The 22,047-nt window shown below is 40.7% G+C and overlaps 1 protein-coding gene across 1 annotated transcript in view; it reads left to right on the top strand.

Moving 5' to 3' along the window:
- The window catches only part of slc7a11 (solute carrier family 7 member 11), a 187,933-nt gene that overhangs the window by 146,545 nt on the left and 19,341 nt on the right, over nucleotides 1–22,047 (top strand). The window contains exons 8-11 of the mRNA XM_033020694.1: nucleotides 887–990; nucleotides 10,563–10,659; nucleotides 14,117–14,266; nucleotides 20,923–21,100. Coding sequence (XP_032876585.1) covers nucleotides 887–990; nucleotides 10,563–10,659; nucleotides 14,117–14,266; nucleotides 20,923–21,100 — 529 coding nt within the window. The remainder of the gene's footprint in view (nucleotides 1–886; nucleotides 991–10,562; nucleotides 10,660–14,116; nucleotides 14,267–20,922; nucleotides 21,101–22,047) is intronic.

Below are 22,047 nucleotides of genomic sequence, written 5' to 3'. Positions count from 1 at the left end.
ACGACCGTCCACGTTGAAACTGCGAGCTGGATCGACCGACCGCGCACACACACACACACGCACGCACACACACACACAAACACATCGCAAAGGCGGAGGCCAGGAAAGCGGGGAGCGCTGTCTGAAATTCACACCTGCGATGAAGAAGAAGGTAAAACGGCTGCACAGTGTAATGTAAGTCCTTTAGAGAGCGCGGGGGGGGGGGGGGAGATGGGGAGAGAAAGGGGGGAGAACTTTTAAGAAGTTTAATAAAGTTTAGTGGGCATTTTACCTACCGGTAGGTCTTCCTTGGGCCTGAAAACTCCAATGAGCCAATCAAAATGCCCGGTCGGCGAAGGAGATTGCCTACGGCTGCCCTCGACTGCCTGTAAGTAAATAGCGACCCCACTCCACCTACCACGAGTTAAAAAAACCCATGCCGACCAAATTTTATTCTCGGAAAATGTTTCAACATGCTGAAAGTTTTTCCGCGACCTAGCTGAGGCCACGAGTACTCGGGAACTTCCCTCGAGCATGAAGGAGAGTTCCAGCGACCTCATAGAACCTCCTAGGACCACGTGTCGACCATGCTGTGAGTTTGTAGGTCGAAGACACTCTTCTAAACTCGCCCATGTGAGACAGCCCCTCAAGTCACACAAGACTGACAGCAAATTCTTATTGATTCATCTTGAAAGGATAAAAGGGCACTTTGCTAAAGGTGTTCAGTGAAATGAATTTTGATAATTTTGTAGGTGATTGCGCTGGTTGCTGTGGGAGACTGGGCCCTGCTGCAAAAAATATTATGATCATTTTTTTTTCTTAAATCAATTGCAGCTGTGATTGTGAATATAATTTGTTCAGTAATTAACTGTGAAAAATTGATTTTAACTACAGTATGATTGATTAGACCTTTGCAGAACGACTGATGGGAAAATTCTCTGTAGCAGTGCCAATTTTCGTAGCTCTTTCCTGCTTTGGCTCTATGAATGGAGGTATCTTTTCTGTTGCCAGGTAAGAATTCCATCATTTTTATTTAGCTTGATCCAACCAGTGATGAGGGCTAACATGGGACTGAGGACATTTTTATATCCACAAGCAAATGTGCCACTTCACAAAATATCATATAAAGCATCCATTAAAGTAACAGGGAGCAATGCATGTTGTACAGTATCATAGCTGGAAAATATGCCAGATTTTGCAAACTGTGATCTTCAATCCTAGAATCACTGTGCATGATGTCCCCTTCTCTACCCTGTTCATTTTCTGATGGCTCTAGTGCATACAACTGTCATGGCAGCCTGAAGCATCCCCAATTCAAGCAACTTAGTGACAACAGGTCCTCTATCACCATTGTCAGATAACTTGCCTTGAAGTGCCCCCGAAAGGTTTGATAGTCAGCAAAGCCTATAAACAGCTTAGCCAGCTGTAAAACCTCTGTGATTTTTGTCAGCTTTAAAAGACCTTATTGTATTGTAAATAATTGAACACACTAAACACCTTTCTTTTGATAAACAGTTAAATACACCAATAAACATTTAAGCATGAATCATTTAAAAACATTAAAGCAAAATGAAATAATGAGAAAAGGAGGCAAACACACACACAGTCAAACACGCACTCAGTTAAACACACATAGACAGTCGAACACACACAGTCAAACACACACAAACACAGTCAAAAACACACACACACATACACCATATAACCATATAACCATATAACAATTACAGCACGGAAACAGGCCATCTCGACCCTTCTAGTCCGTGCCGAACACGTATTCTCCCCTAGTCCCATATACCTGCGCTCAGACCATAACCCTCCATTCCTTTCCCGTCCATATAACTATCCAATTTATTTTTAAATGATAAAAACGAACCTGCCTCCACCACCTTCACTGGAAGCTCATTCAACACAGCCACCACTCTCTGAGTAAAGAAGTTCCCCCTCATGTTACCCCTAAACTTCTGTCCCTTAATTCTCAAGTCATGTCCCCTTGTTTGAATCTTCCCTACTCTCAGTGGGAAAAGCTTATCCACGTCAACTCTGTCTATCCCTCTCATCATTTTAAAGACCTCTATCAAGTCCCCCCCTTAACCTTCTGCGCTCCAAAGAATGAAGCCCTAACTTGTTCAACCTTTCTCTGTAACTTAGTTGCTGAAACCCAGGCAACATTCTAGTAAATCTCCTCTGTACTCTCTCTATTTTGTTGACATCCTTCCTATAATTAGGCGACCAAAATCTTACACCATACTCCAGAATTGGCCTCACCAATGCCTTGTACAATTTTAACATTACATCCCAACTTCTATACTCAATGCTCTGATTTATAAAGGCCAGCACACCAAAAGCTTTCTTTACCACCCTATCTACATGAGATTCCACTTTCAGGGAATTGTGCACAGTTATTCCAAGATCCCTCTGTTCACCTGCATTCTTCAATTCCCTACCATTTACCATGTACGTCCTATTTTGATTTGTCCTGCCAAGATGTAGCACCTCACACTTATCAGCATTAAACTCCATCTGCCATCTTTCAGCCCACTCTTCCAACTGGCATAATTCTCTCTGTAGACTTTGAAAATCTACTTCATTATCCACAACCCCACCTATCTTAGTATCATCTGCATACTTACTAATCCAATTTACCACACCATCATCCAGATCATTGATGTACATGACAAACAACAGTGGACCCAACACAGATCCCTGTGGCACCCCACTAGTCACTGGCCTCCAACCTGACAAACAACCATCCACCATTACTCTCTGGCATCTCCCATTCAGCCACTGTTGAATCCATCTTGCTACTCCACCATTAATACCCAACCATTGAACCTTCTTAACCAACCTTCCATGAGGAACCTTGTCAAAGGCCTTACTGAAGTCCATATATACAACATCCACTGCTTTACCCTCATCAATTTCCCGAGTAACCTCTTCAAAAAATTCAAGAAGATTAGTCAAACATGACCTTCCAGGCACAAATCCATGTCGACTGTTCCTAATCAGACCCTGTTTATCCAGATGCTTATATCTATTATCTCTAAGTATCCTTTCCATTAATTTGCCCACCACTGACGTCAAACTAACAGGTCTATAATTGCTAGGTTTACTCTTAGACGCCTTTTTAAACACCGTCAAACACACTCACACAGTCAAACACACACACACAGTCAAACACACACACACACATAGTCAAACACATTCACACAGTCAAACACACACACACACACACACACAGCCAAAAACACACACACACACACACACACACACACACACACACACACACACACACACACACACACACACACACACACACACACACACACACAGTCAAACACATAATCTAGGACTTCATCCGATAGCCAAATATTTCAATTTGGTTTTGGAATTGGTCAACAACTCCAAGTCTTTGACTTGAAGACATACACAGAATCATGAACCCATTAGCTATACAGCCCTGAAACAGTACGTTCTGCCACTTTGTACATGCCCACCAAAAGTGGCAGACTGGGCTAGTCTAATTGCCTGTATTTGGTCCGTGGCCCACTAAACTTCTTAACTTATATCTGTCCAACTGTACTTTAAAAGTCATGCTTGGGTCCACTTCTATAGCTTCCTCTGGCAGACCATTCCAGATACAGTCTACACTCTGAGTGAAAAGGTTGTCCCTGAGATCGCTCTTATATCTCTCTCCTCTCACCTGAAGCCTATGTCCTTGAGAGCTTCAACTTCCTTGGCGTTAATATTGCCGACAATTTGCCATGGACCATGCACATTGATGCAACAGCCAAGAAGGCACACCAATATGTCTACTTCCTTGAGATATTGAGGAAAATTTGGCAATGACTCACACTAACTTCAACAGCTGCACTGTCAAAAGCATATTGTCAGGTTGCAACACAGCTTGATTTGAGAACAGCTCTGCCCAAGACATAAGAATTTGCAGAAAGTTGAAGATATAGCCCAATCTATGACACAGACGATACTGCCCACCATTGAATCCATCTACACTGCATGCTGCCTCAGAAAAACAGTCAACATAATTAAAGTGTTGTTCCACACAGATCGCTCCACACCTAATCTGAGGAAAGACATTCTTGTCATAGAGGAAGTACAGAGAAGGTTCACCAGACTGATTCCTGGGATGTCAGGACTTTTATATGTAGAAAGACTGGATAGACTCGGTTTGTACTCGCTAGAATTTAGAAGATTGAGGGGGGATCTTATAGAAACTTACAAAATTCTTAAGGGGTTGGACAGGCTAGATGCAGGAAGATTGTTCCCGATGTTGGGGAAGACCAGAACAAGGGGTCACAGTTTAAGGATAAGGGGGAAATCTTTTAGAACCGAGATGAGGAAAACATTTTTCACACAGAGTGGTGAATCTCTGAAATTCTCTGCCATAGAAGGTAGTTGAGGCCAGTTCATTGGCTATATTTAAGAGGGAGTTAGATGTGGCCCTTGTGGCTAAAGGAATCAGAGGGTATGGAGAGAAGGCAGGTACAGGATACTGAGTTGGATGATCAGCCATGATCATATTGAATGGCGGTGCAGGCTCAGAGGGCCGAATGGCCTACTCCTGCACCTATTTTCTATGTTTCTATGTTCCACCTTCTCTCTGCTCCTATCTGGCGAAAGGCACATAAGCTTCAAACACACCACAAGGTTCAGTTACAGCTTATTCCTGAAGGCTCTGCACTCAGCTGGCTCCGTTCCTACCTTTCCAACAGATCCCACTTCATCTCTCTCCACAACCACACCTCTGCTACAGCCGCAGTCACTCAAGGCGTTCCCCAAGGCTCCGTACTCGGCCCCCTCCTCTTCATCATCTACATCCTCCCCCTTGGTCAGATACTCCGCCACTTCAACCTGGACTTCCACTGTTGTGCCAATGACACCCAGATCTACCTCGGCACCAAATCACCCCACAACCCCCCCCTCTCCCATATCAACCCCTGTTTGTCAGCTATAAAATCCTGGATGCAACATAACTTCCTCAAACTCAACAGCGATAAGACAGAATTCCTTCTCATAGGCTCCAAAGCCACACTCAGCAAAATCAATAACCCCACTCTCACCATCAACGGCACCACTGTCTCCCCATCTCCCAAGGCCCGCAACCTTGACGTGATCTTTGATTCCACCCTCTCCCTTGAGCCTCACATCTGCCATGTCATTAAAACCTCCTTCTTTCATCTCCGCAACATCGCCAAACTCAGACCCTCTCTCACACCTCCCGCTGCTAAAAGACTCATCCATGCCTTCATCTCCTCCCGACTGGACTATTGCAACTCACTTCTCCTTGGCATCAGCTCCACCTACATCAACCGACTCCAACTGGTCCAGAACGCAGCCGCCCGACTCATCACCCACACCAAATCCTGGCATCACATCACTCCAGTCCTCAAACAACTTCACTGGCTTCCCATCTCCCACCGGATCACCTACAAAATCCTGATCCTCACCTACAAAGCCCTCCACCATCTGGCCCCCCCATATCTCACTGACCTCCTCTCCCCCTACCAACCCTCACGGTCCCTCAGATCCACAAGTCCAACCTCCGCAGTTTTGGTGACAGCGCCTTCTCCAGGGCAGCTCCCAGGCTCTGGAACTCCCTCCCCCAACTGATCCGCAATTCCGTGTCCCTCACCATCTTCCAGTCCCACCTCAAGACCCATCTCTTCACCTCTGCCTATCCTTAGCCCCACATCCCCCTCCCTTTTCATCTGTGCATTAATTGCCTCATATTGTGTTTTGAATTGTATTCTGTCTTTACTTTGTGTACTAGTCATGTCTCTACTATTTATTTTGTTCCCCTTACATGTTTTTACTCTACCTGCTAAATTTTTGTAAGGTGTCCTTGAGACTCTTGAAAGGCGCCCATAAATAAAATGTATTATTATTATTATTATTCCCCTCTGTTATCAGACTTCTGAACTGTCCTTTTGTTAGCTAGGTACAGTCTGATTTATCTCAACCCCATTGTGGACATTGGAATATACCTATCCCACTGATGTGTTATAATACTGAGAACTACATTCTGCACTTTGTACCTTCCCTTTTGCTCTATCTATTTTATTTGAGTTTGACTTGATTGTAATTATGTATAGCATTATCTGATCTCAATGGATAGCATGCAAAACAAAGTTTTTCACTATCCCTCGGTACATGTAACAATAATAAACAAAAACCTAAACATCAACCCAGTTTTAGAATCCTCAATCCTGGGAAAATATGGTCATTTTATCCTGCATTCATAAAGAGCATTCACTTTATCCATGATCTTCTACACCTCAATAAGGTCACCTCTCAGCTTCCTACATTCCAAAGAAAAAAGTCCTAGCCTATCCAACCTCTCTCTATATCTCAAGCCTGCAAGCGCAGGTAACATCCAGGTGAACCTCTTCTGCCCCCTTTATAACCTACTGACACCTTTCCTACAGCCGAGCGACCTGAACTGCAATATTCCAAGTGTGGCCTCACCAATGACATATATAGCTGCATCATGACATCCCAAATGTTGTGCTCAGTTCCTTTCCCAATGAAGGCAAGCATCACACTATCTTCATCACACATCTTCATCACACTATCCACTTGACTTACCTTTTCTCAGGGAACCGTGCATCTGAGCTCCCAGATCTCTCTGTTCTCTAACATTTCCAAGGGCTCTCCATTTACTGTATACGTCCTGCCCTGGTTTGACATACCAAAATGCAACACACCAAAGTGCAACACACCAATGTGCAACACCTCACATTTGTCAAAGCTAAATTCCATTTGCCATTGCTTGGTTCGCTTTCCCACCTGTTCCAGATCCTGTTGTAAACTTAGCTATCCTTCCTCCTTGTTCACTCTACCACCAATTTTGATGTAATCTGCAAATTTACTATAATTACATTGTCATCTAAACTGTTAATGCAGATAACTAACAACAAGGGACCCAGCACCAACACCTGAGGCACTCCACTGGAAGCAGGCCACCATTCATAAAAACAATCCTTCAACTATACTTTGACTCATTGCTGCAAGCAATTTTGAGACCAATGGGTTAGATCATGTTGGAATCCCTGAGGGATAACCTTCCAGACTAGTCTTCCATGCAGATCTTTGTCAAAGGCCTTACTTAGTGGCAGATTATGAAGCTAAGCTGACGGGTTTGTTTTTTCAACAAAGTCTAAGACTTTGTGTTTGATAGTACGATAGTTTGACAGTACATGTGTGGAGCTCATGAACTGAACTCAATGTTTAAATAACTAATTTCCAGCACTTTCAAACAGAACTTTACCCCCAGCAAACACCTGCTCCTGTACTATAGTTCCTCTACTCTTCACAAATTTTTGCCATCTATGTAACTAGCCCTGTGTGAATCACGTGCCAAGTCCACCTACATCCACTTCTGGTATTGTCTGACAAGCTACGCATTTCAGTTACGACAATCGTCAAGTTCAGGAAGCTGAAGCAGAAGGAAACAGTAAGCAGGGATCCATGGTTAATTACATCATGTCCATGCAAAAACTTGCAATATGCTAAAAAAAAATAAAATTTGGTACTGTTGTGATATACTCACAGCATTGACTTCCCTTGAAAACATAATTTATATATTGACAACTTTAGAATACAAATCTGGGGTAGCTAACTTGTCCTCAGCACACTGAGCTCAGGAGATGGGGACAAAGGGAACTTAAAGTTACATTAAGTATGAAGCCAGCTGGGTAGTCTGTCTTTTCGCATTGTAACAACATGCAGAAAAGGTCAAGACAGGGTTTCATTGAGAGGTAAACCCAAATAAAATCTTACTTTGGAGAAAAAGGATGGGTGATGTTTTGTGTCTGAACCCTTTAGGAGGGCTCTTCACCCATCCTTTTTCTCTAGTTAACCCACTGAGTTGCTCCAGCACTTTTGTCTATCTTTGTCTATCTTCGGCACGGACTAGAAGGGCCAAGTTGGCCTGTTTCCGTGCTGTAATTGTCATATGGTTGTATGGTTATATAAACCAGCACCTGCAGTTCCTTCCTACACATCATTGTCTGTTCCACTGCAAAATCTCCTCAACGTATGTTTACCTTGAAGATGTTTTCCTGTAGAAAGGTTTCAACCCAAAACATCACCCATCCTTTTTTTTCCAGAGATGCTGCCTGACCCACTGAGTTACCCCAGCACCTTTTGTCTAACTTCAGTATAAACCAGCAGCTGCAGTTCCTTCCCACACATTACACACTAAAATCGTACTTTGTTTATTTCAAACACCATTACATTTTATACAGGTAATTAATGGTAAACCTATTGTCACACTGCCGATTTATAAACAAGTACCATTCGGACAAATGACATTCTTGTAAATTTATTAGTGGCATCACATAGCTTGCTTGCTGTTCTGATATGAAATATAATTTTCTTGAACAATAATGAAGAAAAGTATCTCTAATATCTCAGATTACATGGCTAAAGGTTTAAAACTATGTTTAATCTTTCAATGCACATGAGCTGTACCTACAGTGGGCCAACTTAATATGCAAAGGTATGCTAATGTATTTCCTTAATAATACAATCTAAATTCTAAGTGAGTATTCAAGGAATTTTACAATATATTTTTGTGCTGACTCCAGAATAACCTAATGCATACTAGACAGTAAGGCATTTGGATTAGTTAAATATACAGTCACTGCAAGGGTAATGTGGTGATATAACCATTATTTTGCCTGAGAAAGAATTTGTAACTTGAATGACGTCTATGTAATTTCTTATTATTTTTGGTTTTGTTTAGCAAGTTAGAGCATGCTGGTGTGGAGGTCCTGGACGTGAAAACCTTGGACTTACTCATAGATTTTTTTTAAATGACATATTTTGCTTTCCAATGAAGTCTATTTATTTGACAGGGCATGTGTGGATATTATGGACTTACTCTTGTTAAAATAACTAAATAGTTTAATCGCGAATAAACATTTTAGATAGCATAGACTTTAAGAGTCAATCATATAGTGTGAAAACAGGTAATTTAGCACAACTTGCCCATGCCAGCCAGCATGCCTCACCTACACTAGTCCCACCTTCCTGCATTTGACCCATATCCCTCTAAATCTATCCGATCCAGGTACCTGTCCAAATGTTTCCTGAATGTTGCAAAAGTTCCTGCTTCAACTACCTCCTCTGGCAACTCATGCCACACACCCACCATTTTTGTGTAAAAAAGTTACCCCTCAGATTCCTGTTAAATCTCCCCCCTCCCCCTTATCCCCCCCCCCCCCCCCCCCCCCCCCCCCCACCTTAAACCTATGTCCTCTGGGTTCTCGATTCCCATGATCTGGGCAAAATATTCTGTGCATTTACCCAATCTATTCCAGTTACAGATCTTACCATATATATCAGACCTAAACTAAAATCATAGAACAAATACATTGTCCCTTTGTTGTAAATTATGATTTAAATTTTGCACAAATTTTGACCACTATGAATTTGGCACAACAAACTGGCATCTTTCCAGTTGAAATTGTATGTTATGTTACCCCATTTGCTCAGAGTTCTCATACAGAAAGGAGACTTAATCCGTTGTCTGGATTGTGCTGAGCTGTCAAATCTCAGCCAGGGATGTATTTTTCTTAATCATTTGTTTCTGGGATATGGCCATTATGATGTGGCTGACAGTTATAGTTATCTCAATTGCCCCTTGAACCAAAAGGTTTGCTAGATCATGTTAGAAAGCAGTTAATGGTCAGTTATTTTGATGGTCTGGAGTCGCATAGAAGGTTGTCACTTAAGGGTGGAACTATTCTGTCCCTAAAGAGCAAAATTAAATCCTGTCGTTTCACAGTTGCTAATTATATATTTTTTACTTCTAAATTTATTTGGTTATTTAAATTTAAATTCACAGCTCCTCATGTTACCACATCACAAATCAATAACTGTAGACCCTAGTCCAGGAATTTAATCCCCATAGGAACACAATTAGTCTCCAATGCCACTTTAAAATCAGTCTTAAAAAATGTAAATGGTTACTTTTGAAGCTTCTGAAGTAAAACCTATTGTGGCTCGTCTGAATTTCTATTCCCCTTGAGATTCAGTTTGGGTTCTCATCCATATTAATCTGACAATATAAAGCTTTCTGTCAAATCCTTTGCACTATGAACGCCTGCTATTTATATGCTCATACAGACATGTGAGAAGACTTCATCTTATAACATCTGATAAAGATATGGAAATAGCAGTCAAAATTAAAGTGAAATCATTTGTTGTTCCTCATGGAGGCAGTCAAATTACATTAGATTTTTTCCTGATATAGCAAATAAAATTCTTTATTTGACCAGGTAAAAATAAATATGGACAAATGTGAATTTATTGTAGTCTGAGTCATTTGCTGTATTTTATACAGAACTTGGGGAGCTAGCTGAGGTGAAGAAGATTTCAAATGATGTATTTAATATATAGGATTTGAGGTGAAATTATTGTTCTAAAAAGAGTACTTAGATTATCACCATCTTCCAACAAACTGTGTGTACTCATGAATACTACATTGCATATTCTGTTTAATGGCAAGCATGCAAGAAGTCGGTTTCATAATCCATTGTATCTCTTCAACCAAATAGAATGTTTTTTGTTGCTTCACGAGAAGGTCACCTTCCAGAAATTCTGTCCATGATCCATGTTCGTAAACACACACCTCTTCCTGCTGTTATTGTGTTGGTAAGAAAGGATCTACATATTTAAGTACACATTCCACACCTAATATTAGTTTATAAATCTCATGTCCTACTTAGGTATTAGCTACCTTTTCTGAACAGTGGATTATTGTTTTTTTGCAGTGTTCCCACATATTTTGTCATTTCATTTAACAATGTCAAGAGATTTTTTTTAAATGGAACTATTACACAACTAAGATAGACACAGGCAGCATCTCTGGACAGAAGGAATGGGTGACACTTCAGGTCGAGACCCTTCTTCGGACTTGACCCGAAACAGCCCCCTTTCCTTCTATCCAGAGAGGCTGCCTGACCTGCTGAGTTACTCTAACATTTTGTGTCTATCTTCGGTGTAAACTAGCATCTACAGTTCCTTCCTACATATTACATTATTAAGTCTTTATGATTGGGAAAATGTCATATTCAGCAGCCAAAGGTTAATGCCAATACATTTTTTTAATAACCAGGGGGATTGGAAGAGGAATAGAAAATGTTTGTTGTAGTCTGACTGAAAATAGCTGATCTGCTGTTGAGTATCATCACGTGGATTTCTTAGTTACTGGCAGAGTCCATTCAGAAAAACCCAATGAAACCTATCTCCAGGAGGATTTCACAGCATCTGCTAGCAGTAGGCACCATCAGAGCGAATACTCAATTAAGAGAACACACGCAGGGACTCTGAGAGAATAATAAATCACATTAGCTATATTTATAGGCATTATTGTTAGCAGAGCTTTGTAACTTTGTAACTTAAGTGAATTAGGGTCTGCCTAGTTCTGAAAATACCGAAATTTTCACTAGATTTGAAAATAAAATCATGTATTGGGATGATTAATATGAGCCACTTCTTCGTGCAAGGATGCAAGATATAGGCTGTGCGTAAACAAAGCTTTCAAGATATTGATAGAACTTTGTTAAGAAAGACCATTGGGTGGGGGGGGGGGGGGGGGGGGGGTTGGGGGGGTGAGGGTATGGAGTTGTGAGCATCAGCCAGGACAAATCTGAATTGCAGAACAAACCCATGAGCTGAATGACCCATATCTGATGCTCCCAGGTTGCTGGGCATCACTTAATATTGATATAGGAATTAAAATATGGAACAATGATGCAGCAGAAAGTGAAGTGGCAAAGGTGTTCAGGCTTCCGATGTGTGGTTGAGAAACAAAACAAGATTTACTCTGTTTATATTCCATTTGGGTAGCTTACAACCTAACAGTATGAATGTTGAATTCTCCAATTTTAGATAACCTCTAACTAACCACCCTGCTTTCCTCCTCCCCCCCCCTCCCCCCCCTTTACCGCTCTTTCCCTCTCCTGAGCCGCACATGGACTCCCACCTATTTCTCTCCTCCACCTCCCCCCCCTCCTTGCACTTTCCTCCCACTGCCTTCATAATTTACAACTCTTCAAACCTGTCTCATACCTGTTGTTCTCATCTTTAGCCTTTGTTCCAACTAGCAACTGTCTAAAAAAAATCCCTTTGTGGGGTTGACCTATTACCTGCAATGCTTTGTCTGTCCTCTCCCATTTTCCAGTTTTCTTCTCTTCCCCCTACAATCAGTCTGAATAAGGGTCTCGACCCGAAACATTATCTATCGATGTTCTCAAGAGGTGCGGCCTGACTTGCTGAGTTACTCCAGCACTTTATGTCCTTTTGTTTACTCTTCAACGATCCATCTGTACTTGATACACAAATCCTTAATATTACATTTGGTTAGCTGCTGTGTGAAATGATCTAGTATGCAACAGTGGCAATAGGATTTGTCAATGGTAAAAGATACCAAAATATTGAAGTATAAATGGATTGATAAAAATATGCTTCAGGCTGCTCTATCACTAATCCTTGTTCAAATTGTTCCTTCGTAAATTCTTGTTGTATTTCTTACTCTTCCTGGAATAGAAAGGAGTTTTATAGTATCAGTTTAATATTTAGATATACTAATGTAATGTCCTTTTACTGTTGTGATCTTGGCTGGGTCATAATTGATCATTAGTTTAATTGTCTGAGATTATATATAGCCCTGTACTCTTCCCATATGAAGCCCATGATAAATTCTGTGGGTAAAATTTGATTAAAAAAAATATAAGGGCTGGTAAATCCTTCGGAACTGTTCGCACTCAGTCACCTCGAATTTATTGAAATCCTAGGTGCAAGAAAAGTTATGATGATAGACGAAGGGAGACTCAGATGAAAGAGAAATCAAAGAGGTTTATGGTTGACTTCATACTGACCAGGCATGAATAAATTAATGGAAGTGAATAGCAGTGAATTCAGATTTTCAGCTTCTGCTTTTGAAGGTGTATTTCAGAGTTTGATGAGGAAGCAACAGAAAATGGAGCAATCAAACCTTCCTTCGTTGTTGGGAATTGTCATGCAGCAAGAACCTTGTTTTTGTGTTAGAAGCCCCAACTTTGAATTGTTTTTCCATACACCAGTATCCCTGTAAAGTGTTGAGTAGAAAACATTTTTGAAAACCGTGTCAATTCTAAAAATGTTTGTTCTTATCCGCAATAGAGACGGTATTTGATAGTTGTTAGGAGAATCAGCTGCCATAAATGACCACCGTTCAAATGAGTGGCAAGAGTGTCAGAGTTGACCGGCATGTGATAGAGAATAGATGATATGAAATAAGTGGAATGGAATTAATGGGATTGTTCTGAGAGACAGTACAGACTTGATGGGCCGTAGCCTTCTCCTTTGTCATTTGAAAATATGAAATATGAAATATGAAAAAGGAATAGTAGACTGACCCGAGTCTAAAATTTCCCACTAATAATTTGAAGTTTGGAAACACAAGCCAACTGATGGTTCTTCACCTGCCCCCCGACCCCCCCCCCCCCCCCCCCCCCCCCCTCACCTCCTGACAACCATCTTCAGGAAATTGTCACAAGTAGTTTTCCTGTGTGCACAGGGACTACATGTACTTTGCTGTAATGAGGAACTTAAAAATGTAGGGCCTCTAGCTATATTATCAATCAAATAATAGCCTATTATTTGATTGAGGAGAACAAGAGTTGGTAATAGGATTGCCTTTCATCATAGATAGCCCAGCATTCAAGGAGAATGTATTTATTAAACTGACATCGCAGAAAATAAAGATTCAAAATACTTATCAACAATTGGGTATCATCCTTGAAAAAAAGTTTGTATTTGAATGATGAAATATACTAAGTTGGAAGCAAATGATACAATTCATTAGTTACTCAATCCTTGGTAGTTATTTTATGGACTGCTGAATGAGTCTTAACACATTAACTTGTGCAAACTGAGAATATAATACATAGATTTGTTTTATGTGGGATACGTTTTTGTTAAGCAGATTTTTAACATGAATGGACAATGGGAACACAATAGCACTGGAAGATCTTGCAAAAGATACATTATTGTATGTCCTAGTTATCCTTACGTCTTGCTAAATCTATCTGAGCCATTAATTGCTTTCCACATCTATCTCTTCCAGTATCCTCTAACGGTCCTCATGCTGTTTGTGAGTGACCTCTACAGTCTATTAAACTTTCTGAGCTTTGCCCGATGGCTGTTCATTGGGCTGGCAGTGACTGGTCTGATCTACTTGCGGCACAAACGTCCGGACATGCATCGCCCATTTAAGGTAATATTCACTGTGCTTGTAAATACTGTAGGCTGGCACTCACCTGCAGATTAGTAAAAGTTGAATATTGGAAATATTTTGTCTTTCTCATTCTTTCACATTTAAAATGTGAACGTGCAACTCGGTAGCATTCCTGTTTAGCTCCCTTTAAGATTTCAAAAATGTTACAGTACTGTAGCTGGATAACTTTGCATTTGTTGACATGCTTGTTTGACGATTAACAACAATTACAAAGAAAACACACAGGAAGCAATTTTATAATCTACGTCATATTTTATTATCTCCCCTTTTCCCCACCCTCTACTACTTCACCCAAAGGGCCGAATGGCCTACTCCTGCACCTATTTACTCTTGTACAGGCTTTCCTCAAGTTGGGTTATTTTATTGGCACTTGACAGCCTCTAGGATATTACCCGAGTGGTCTTTTATGTGAATAAGTCCTCAATTATAGAATAGGTGGAGATAAAATTGATGAAATCTATGTAAACCTTAACTGACACTAACGTATCAGTAGAGGTCAACTGGTAAGAATGATCATGTAGTTCATCTTAACATTCTCTAATCTCTAAATCCATTTTACTGCTACCTCACCAGATGTCATTAAATCAGACTTCTTCATCTTTTGGGGAAAAAACGAAACATTTCCAAATATTGTCAGAACATCGAAATAGATTTCTTAATAATAGAGCATAGATTCCCGTCATTGTGGACCATTCTATTTTGTAACTTTCTTAACTTACACAATCTATTCCTGCTACAGAATCTAATAATCGTAATCCAAGTATGTTTTGCACCATTCAAAGAATTTGATTTGTCATACAGTCATACCAAAAATAGCAACAAGGCACACAACTACATAAAATTTAACAAAAACATCCGCCACAGTGGATCCACCACATTCCCCACTGTGATGGAGGCCAATAAAGTCTTATCTTCTTTCCTCCTTTTCTCCCGCGGTAGGGGCAGTCGAACCATCCGCAGTCTGGACGCTCAAAGCTCCCGCGATCGGGGTGATTGCGAGCTCCACGATGTTAGGTTCGCAGGCTCCCGCGGTTGGAGCTCCCAGGGTCAATCCCTGGCAAAGGGACGGCCAGCTCCGCGATGCTAAGTCCGCGGGCTGCCGTGGTTGCACTAATGGGATAAACAAACGCAGCGCTAAATTTGTTAGAAGTGCCACAAATGAAAAATTAATTATTTACAACTTTCTAAAGGGATATGGATAAGCATTTAGGGGAATCAACATTTGTAGGGCTGGGGAGAAATAGTAGGAAGTGGCGTTGACAAAATTGATTTAAAAGGATCCAGGTATCCTTGAATGATCTTCTAATTCATAATCATTCTATGATTCTGTTATTGTTAAAAGGGTAAGCAAGGCTTAGAATCCAATAAACATATCACCATTTCTGAACATTTCTGATGTCTAAAGAAGGGTCTCGACCCAAAACGTCACCCATTTCTTCTCTCCAGAGATGCTGCCTGTCCTACCCAGTTACTCCAGCAGTTTGTGTCTACTCACCATTTCATTGCAACCTCATAACAGTATAGACATAATCTTAAAACCAACATCATAGCACTTAAAGTACATCATCAAATATTATGTTGCTTGAATATTTATTTAGTTTAGTTTAGAGATACAGAGCGAATACAGGACCTTCGGCCCATCGAATCCACACCGACCAGCGATCCCCGCATATTAACACTATCCTACACCCAATTTATATTTATAACAAGCCAATTAACCTACATACCTGCACATCGTTGGAGTGTGGGAGGAAACCGAAGCTCTCGGAGAAAACCAATACGGTCATGGGGAGAACGTATAAACTCCGTACAGACAAGCATCCATAGTCGAGATCGAACCCGGTCTCTGGCGCTGCAATTGTTGTAAGCAATTGTTGCAGCAACTCTATCGCTGCACCATCATGCGCCCAGTAAATCAATGCTTTATTTAAAATGCAAATTAATGTAGTGCTCACTGTCCATGTACATACACGGATGATTTTCCTGCCAGAACTGTATTTCACTGAGATATTTCAGGAGTGAATCTGTTGACAGAAGAAAATTTCTTCAATTAAATAATCATTACTTTTTTTGTTGAATGGAAAGAAAAATTAGAAAAGTCAGTTTTCCAAACATAATGTGAAATGCCTATTATTACCAGTTCCCATTTGTTTTTGTACAAGGAATTAGTTGAGGTATTTGGAACTGCATTTGGAACAACATTTTATCAAAATACAAAAGGGTGGTTGATCTAGTGACCATGAACCATGGCAGACCTATTCCTACGAGAGTCTATGTAAAACTCGGTCAAACCATTCTAGGTTTGATCAGTCATTCTAAAGAACAAAAGCAGCATTCATCTTGGGCCACACACTTTTAACATACCTAAGATTGGCAGCATTCCTAGGAAAACATTCTTTACCTCAAAAATGATCTCATGAAATAGCACGGAACCAATTTATGTGATTGCTGTTATATTCTATGTATTTTTAAATGTCAGTCATTTACAATTTTCACGACTGACCTTTGACTTTGACTGTGCGCACAGCTGAGACTTAACAAAAGCTCCTTTCACATTGCACTGAAATAATCAATGTTTGAGGTCATTTACCACTGCTACCACAGAGTCTCTATGAATGTGTAATATCAGGTATCTAGGAACATATTGCAAGGAAGGAAGATGTCAAGCAATTCAGATGAGATCATAAACCTGGAGTGCAAAATTCAGGGAGCTTATTGCTCTCATACGAATCAAGTGGTATTATTTTATCAAGTTAAACTCATTTATTTATTCTTTACTGACTACATATATTTTTCTTAACATTGACCATTGGGAGGGTGCAACCACAATGCCAACCACATTATTCCCCCCCGGTATTACATTCCTATTCAGTAATTGAACATTTAACTGTGATGAAAATCAGTTGAACAAACAGTATCTCCAGTTTAAACCTATGATTTAGCCCCAAAGCGCCAAATGGCAAGGTGAGAAAAATGGATGGTGACTTCATATGGGTCAGCTGGAATTTGGGATAGAACCCAAATGTATCAAGACCACCTCTGTTCAGTCCCATCACAAACCAGGGTACTTTTAGAGGCTATGACTCACCATTACTCAGCATTGTCAAACTTGCAAGTAGTAATATAATAATCTGCCATTTTGGGTGTGGTAATGTATTGGGGCTATTTGTCTAAATATCAAAGATGACAAATCAAAGAAACTAGTTAATTCAATTACCATTATCGTTGCAGAACATCGCAACCAATAAAAACAGAAGTAAAAGTCCACCTTCTACTGAAGTTCAAGCAATGTGGCAGTTATGAGGAAAAACTGCTGCTCCTATCACTGACTCCATAATTCCCAAAAGGGTCAGGAACATTAGCAGTTCCCCAACATCAGTACTGCTCTCAAGATAATTCTGAGATCTTCAGCCTCACTTATATATGCTTCTTCAGCTTTTTCATGTGCCATGTCACCACTCTTTCCATCTCACTTAATTCCCTGTGTCCCACTTTTTTACCACCTGCCTTTCTTTCAGTAAAAAGCAAACATTATGCCATGTAGGTGCGCTAACTCACAATATAAATGTGTTATAGCACATCACTTCAGAAAGTCAGTTTTGTTGACATTGTTAGTTTAGTTAGTTAGTATAATCAGTTTAGTTTAGGTTCGTTTATTGTCACTTGTACCAAAGTACGGTGAAAAGCTTTTTTTGTTGTGTGCTATTCAGTCAGTGGAAAGACAATACATGATTACAATTAAGTGGTCCACACTGTGCAGATACAGGAAAAAGGAAATAACATCTAGTGGAAGATAAAGTCCAGTAAAGTCCGATTAAGAATGTCCGAGGGTCATCAATGAGGTTGTGGTAGCTCGGGACCGCTCGCTAGTTGGCGATAGGACAGTTCAGTTGCCTGATAACAGCTGGGATGAAACTGTCTCTGAACCTGGAGGTGTGCGTTTTCACACTTTGTACCTCTTGCATGATGGGATAGGGCAGAAGATGTAATGTCCAGGGTGAGACTTGTCCTTGATTAAGCTGGTGGCCTTGCCGAGGCAGCGTGAAAGGTAGATGGAGTAAATGGAAGGGAGGTTGGTTTGCATGATGGTCTGGGCTGCGTCCACAATTCCCTGCATTATTTTTACGGTCTTGGATGGAGCTGTTCCCAAACCATGCTGTGATGCATCCCAATAAAATGCTTTCTACGCACATCTGTAAAAGTTGGTGAGAGTTGTTGGGGACATGCCAAACTTCCTAAGCCTTCTAAGGAAGTAAAGGCATTGGTGTGCGTTCTTGGTCATTGCTTCGATATGGCTAATCCAGGACAAGTTGCTGATGATATTTACTCCTAGGAACATGAGGCTTTCAACCATGTGAGCAAAAAGTTTTTATAATCCTTGAGATTCATTATTAATTTTCCATTCTTACCGAAATACAAACTACATTTTGGTTTTGTGAGTTTGCATAACATAGGTGATGCCCTGGAGCGGGGCCTTACATGATCGCCCGGCGCAGCTTTAAATGGCCGCGGGACTTGTTAGTGCCCGCCGGGGGCTCCAACACCAAGTACCGGAGCGCGGCCTTGCATCACCTTAAGTCCCGCATTAATGGCCGCGGGACTTACTTACCATCGCCCGCTGGGGGCTTTGACTCTGACATCGGGAGGAGAACGAGGAGTGCAAAGGAGAGATAAGACTTTGCCTTCCATCACAGTGAGGAGGAGATTCACTGTGATGGATGTTTGTGTAAATTGGTTCTTTTTCTTGTGTGTATGACTGCAGAAACCAAATTTCGTTTGAACTTCATTGAGGTTCAAATGACAACAAATAAACTGTATTGTATTGTATTGTATTGTAAATCATAGAGTGTAGGGGTTATACAGCAATGAATCAAGCCCTTCAGCTCAAATGCGTCTATGCCAACCAAGATGCCCCTTCTAAGCCAGTCCAAATGCCTCATGTTTGGCCCATATCACTCTTAATCTTTCCTCATAATGTACCTGTCCAAATGCTTTTAACACATTGTTATTGTACCTGCCTCAGCTAGTTCCTCTGACTACTTATTCCATACACCCACTGCCTCTGTGTGAAAACGTTGTCTCTCAGATTTCTATTAAATATTTATCTTCGCATAATAAATCTAGCTCTGGAAAAATACTTTGTGCCTTCACCCTATTTATTACCCTCATGATTTTATATACTTTTATATGATCGCCTATCAGCCTCCTGCGCTGCAAGGAATAAAGTCCTAGCATGGTCAATCTCTCCTGTAGCTGAGGCCCTCAGGTCCTAGAAATATCTGCGTGAACTGCATATATCTGCATATGAATCACATTGAAGTACCATCTTTTTAAGTAAGAATGTGAAATTGGCTGCTGACTCAGTATTATTCAATCAAAATCCACCTGACAGTTTTTTTCCCCACTGTCTAAATAATGGTTTTTATTTTGGTATCTTGTGTCTCATTGTGTTAAATGTTTAGGTCATGAGTGAAGAACTGTTTACAAATACAGTGTGACGAATGGGCTCATTCATAGCTGTGAGCTGGTCGCTGGTCCTGCGATTATTTTCTCTCAATATTTTCTTCATTCTGCCGTTTTCTCTAGTGGCCCTTTCAAGTTATTCAATTCACTATTTTATCACACACTCTTCCCCTACACCGCTCACAGTTTATCTTTCAGCACCTTCCTCATTCATTCATTTAATTTCTACTTTTGCACTGGTTTCATCTGCTTTTTACGCAGCTCAAAGTGAATTTTTTAAAATCTGAACATTTGTCTTCTTAAAAGCAGAGAATAAATGGATCTGAACAAAGTTCTTACAAGAAACAAATTACAAGAATCTCACTCCTGAGTTCCTCATATTAGATTCATAACCAAAAATCTAACCTAGCTAAATAATTATTTAAAATGTTCTGTTTAATACCATCTAATAACGGTGAGATAAACTTGTAATTCCAGATAAGAAAAATAGCTGGCCCCTATGTCATAGCTCATGGATTCGGACGGGCAGTATGAAGAAAAGCCCCTTTGGCCCACTGGTCCATGCTGACCAAGATGCCCACCTGTGGAAGTCTCATTTGCCAACATTTGAACCAAATGCTGTAATATTACTTTAAATTGTGAAATCAAGTTGACTCCAAAATAGAACCCAGGTGTCAATTAAATTAACACTTAAGAAGAATAGATGAAATAGAATAGTTGAGATTTTACAAATGCTTTCCTTACCATCTGGAAGGATGAAAGATCTGTATTCTCTTTCAGTGCTGCGTAAGAATCTAAAAGGAGCAGATCTCTCTTTACAAAATACATCTGATTTTAATCCACTGAATCCCATAATGGGCTTATTGTTTAAAGTCAGCATGACTGTCGTAGTCGTAGAGTTATGCAGCAGGGACACAGGCCCTTTGACCCAACTTGTCCATGCCAGCCAAGATATCTACCTGAGCTAGATCTATTTGCCTGCTTTTGATCTATATCCATCTAAAGCTTCACTCTCCATGTCCCTCCCTAAATAATTTGAGATCATGGTCAGCATAGACATGGCAGGCCAAAGGCCCTGTTCCTGTGCTGTACTGTTCTAAGTTCTGTGATTGGAGCTGATTTTACTAAACTAGGTTCACCAATTGTATTTCAATATTTTCTCTTTGTTGCAGGTGCCTCTGTTCATCCCAGTTTTCTTTGCTTTAACTTGTTTCTTCATTGTTGCCCTGTCACTCTACTCTGACCCCATCAATACTGGCATTGGATGTGCTATCACACTAACTGGTATTCCTGCCTACTATCTGTTTGTCGTGTGGGACAATAAGCCAAAGTGGTTCAGAAGACTGATGGGTAAGTAAAGTATATATTTAATTACCCTAGTGCACAAAATAAACATCTGAGTGCATTGCACCTAATTCCTTCTTTCAAATGATATGCAGGGAGATTTATTATTGCCACGTGTACCGATGTACAGTGAAAAGCATTGTTTTGCATGCTATTCAATCAAATCAGATAGTACTGTACATAAATACAACCAAGGCAAACTCAATTGCAATAGGTAGAGCAAATGGAATGTTACAGAGTGCAGAATATAGTTCTCAGCATTGTAGACCTACACATATAGAGACAAAGACATGTCCGCAATGAGATAGAGGAGAATGGGCAATGTCAATGTAGCATAATGGCAATAATTTTACTTTTAATGTTAAAACTAGATAAAGGTGTTAATGTGTAACATTATAATACTTCAATAATACCTCTTTCATCTTTGTGATCAGGAAATGAGTTGGTACGTTGTTCCATCATCTGCTTTTAAATACCATTGTCACACATACCTATCAAGTATACATATCAGACCGGGTCTACATGTCTAGTTTTAGACTTTACTAGACTAAGTGGAACCCGTTGGGTCCCATTCTCACACGAGAGGCCTGGTCTCCCAACGCAATATTCCACCACTCACCCATAGCCCCCAACTGCGCAGGCGTGGGTGACTCACAGCTTTCTGGGACTTTCTCGCTGACACGCAGCTTTCTGGACTCGCTCGCTGACTCGTGGCTTTCTGGACTTGCTCACTGTCTCGTGGCTTTCTGGACAATCACTGATACGGCTTTCTGGACACGCACTGACTCACGGCTTTCTGGACTCACTCTGACAGGGCTTTCTGGACTCACTCACGGCTTTCTGGACTCACTCACGGCTTTCTGGACTCACTCACCCACTCACTGACCTACGTTTTCTGGACACTCACTGACTCACGGCTTTCTGGACTCACTCACGGCGTTCTGGACTCACGC

The sequence above is a fragment of the Amblyraja radiata genome, chromosome 1, assembly GCF_010909765.2.
Source record: "Amblyraja radiata isolate CabotCenter1 chromosome 1, sAmbRad1.1.pri, whole genome shotgun sequence".
Classification (NCBI taxonomy): Eukaryota; Metazoa; Chordata; class Chondrichthyes; order Rajiformes; family Rajidae; genus Amblyraja; species Amblyraja radiata.
Note: the sequence above shows the minus strand (reverse complement) of the source record. Positions and strands in the feature narration are given on the sequence as shown.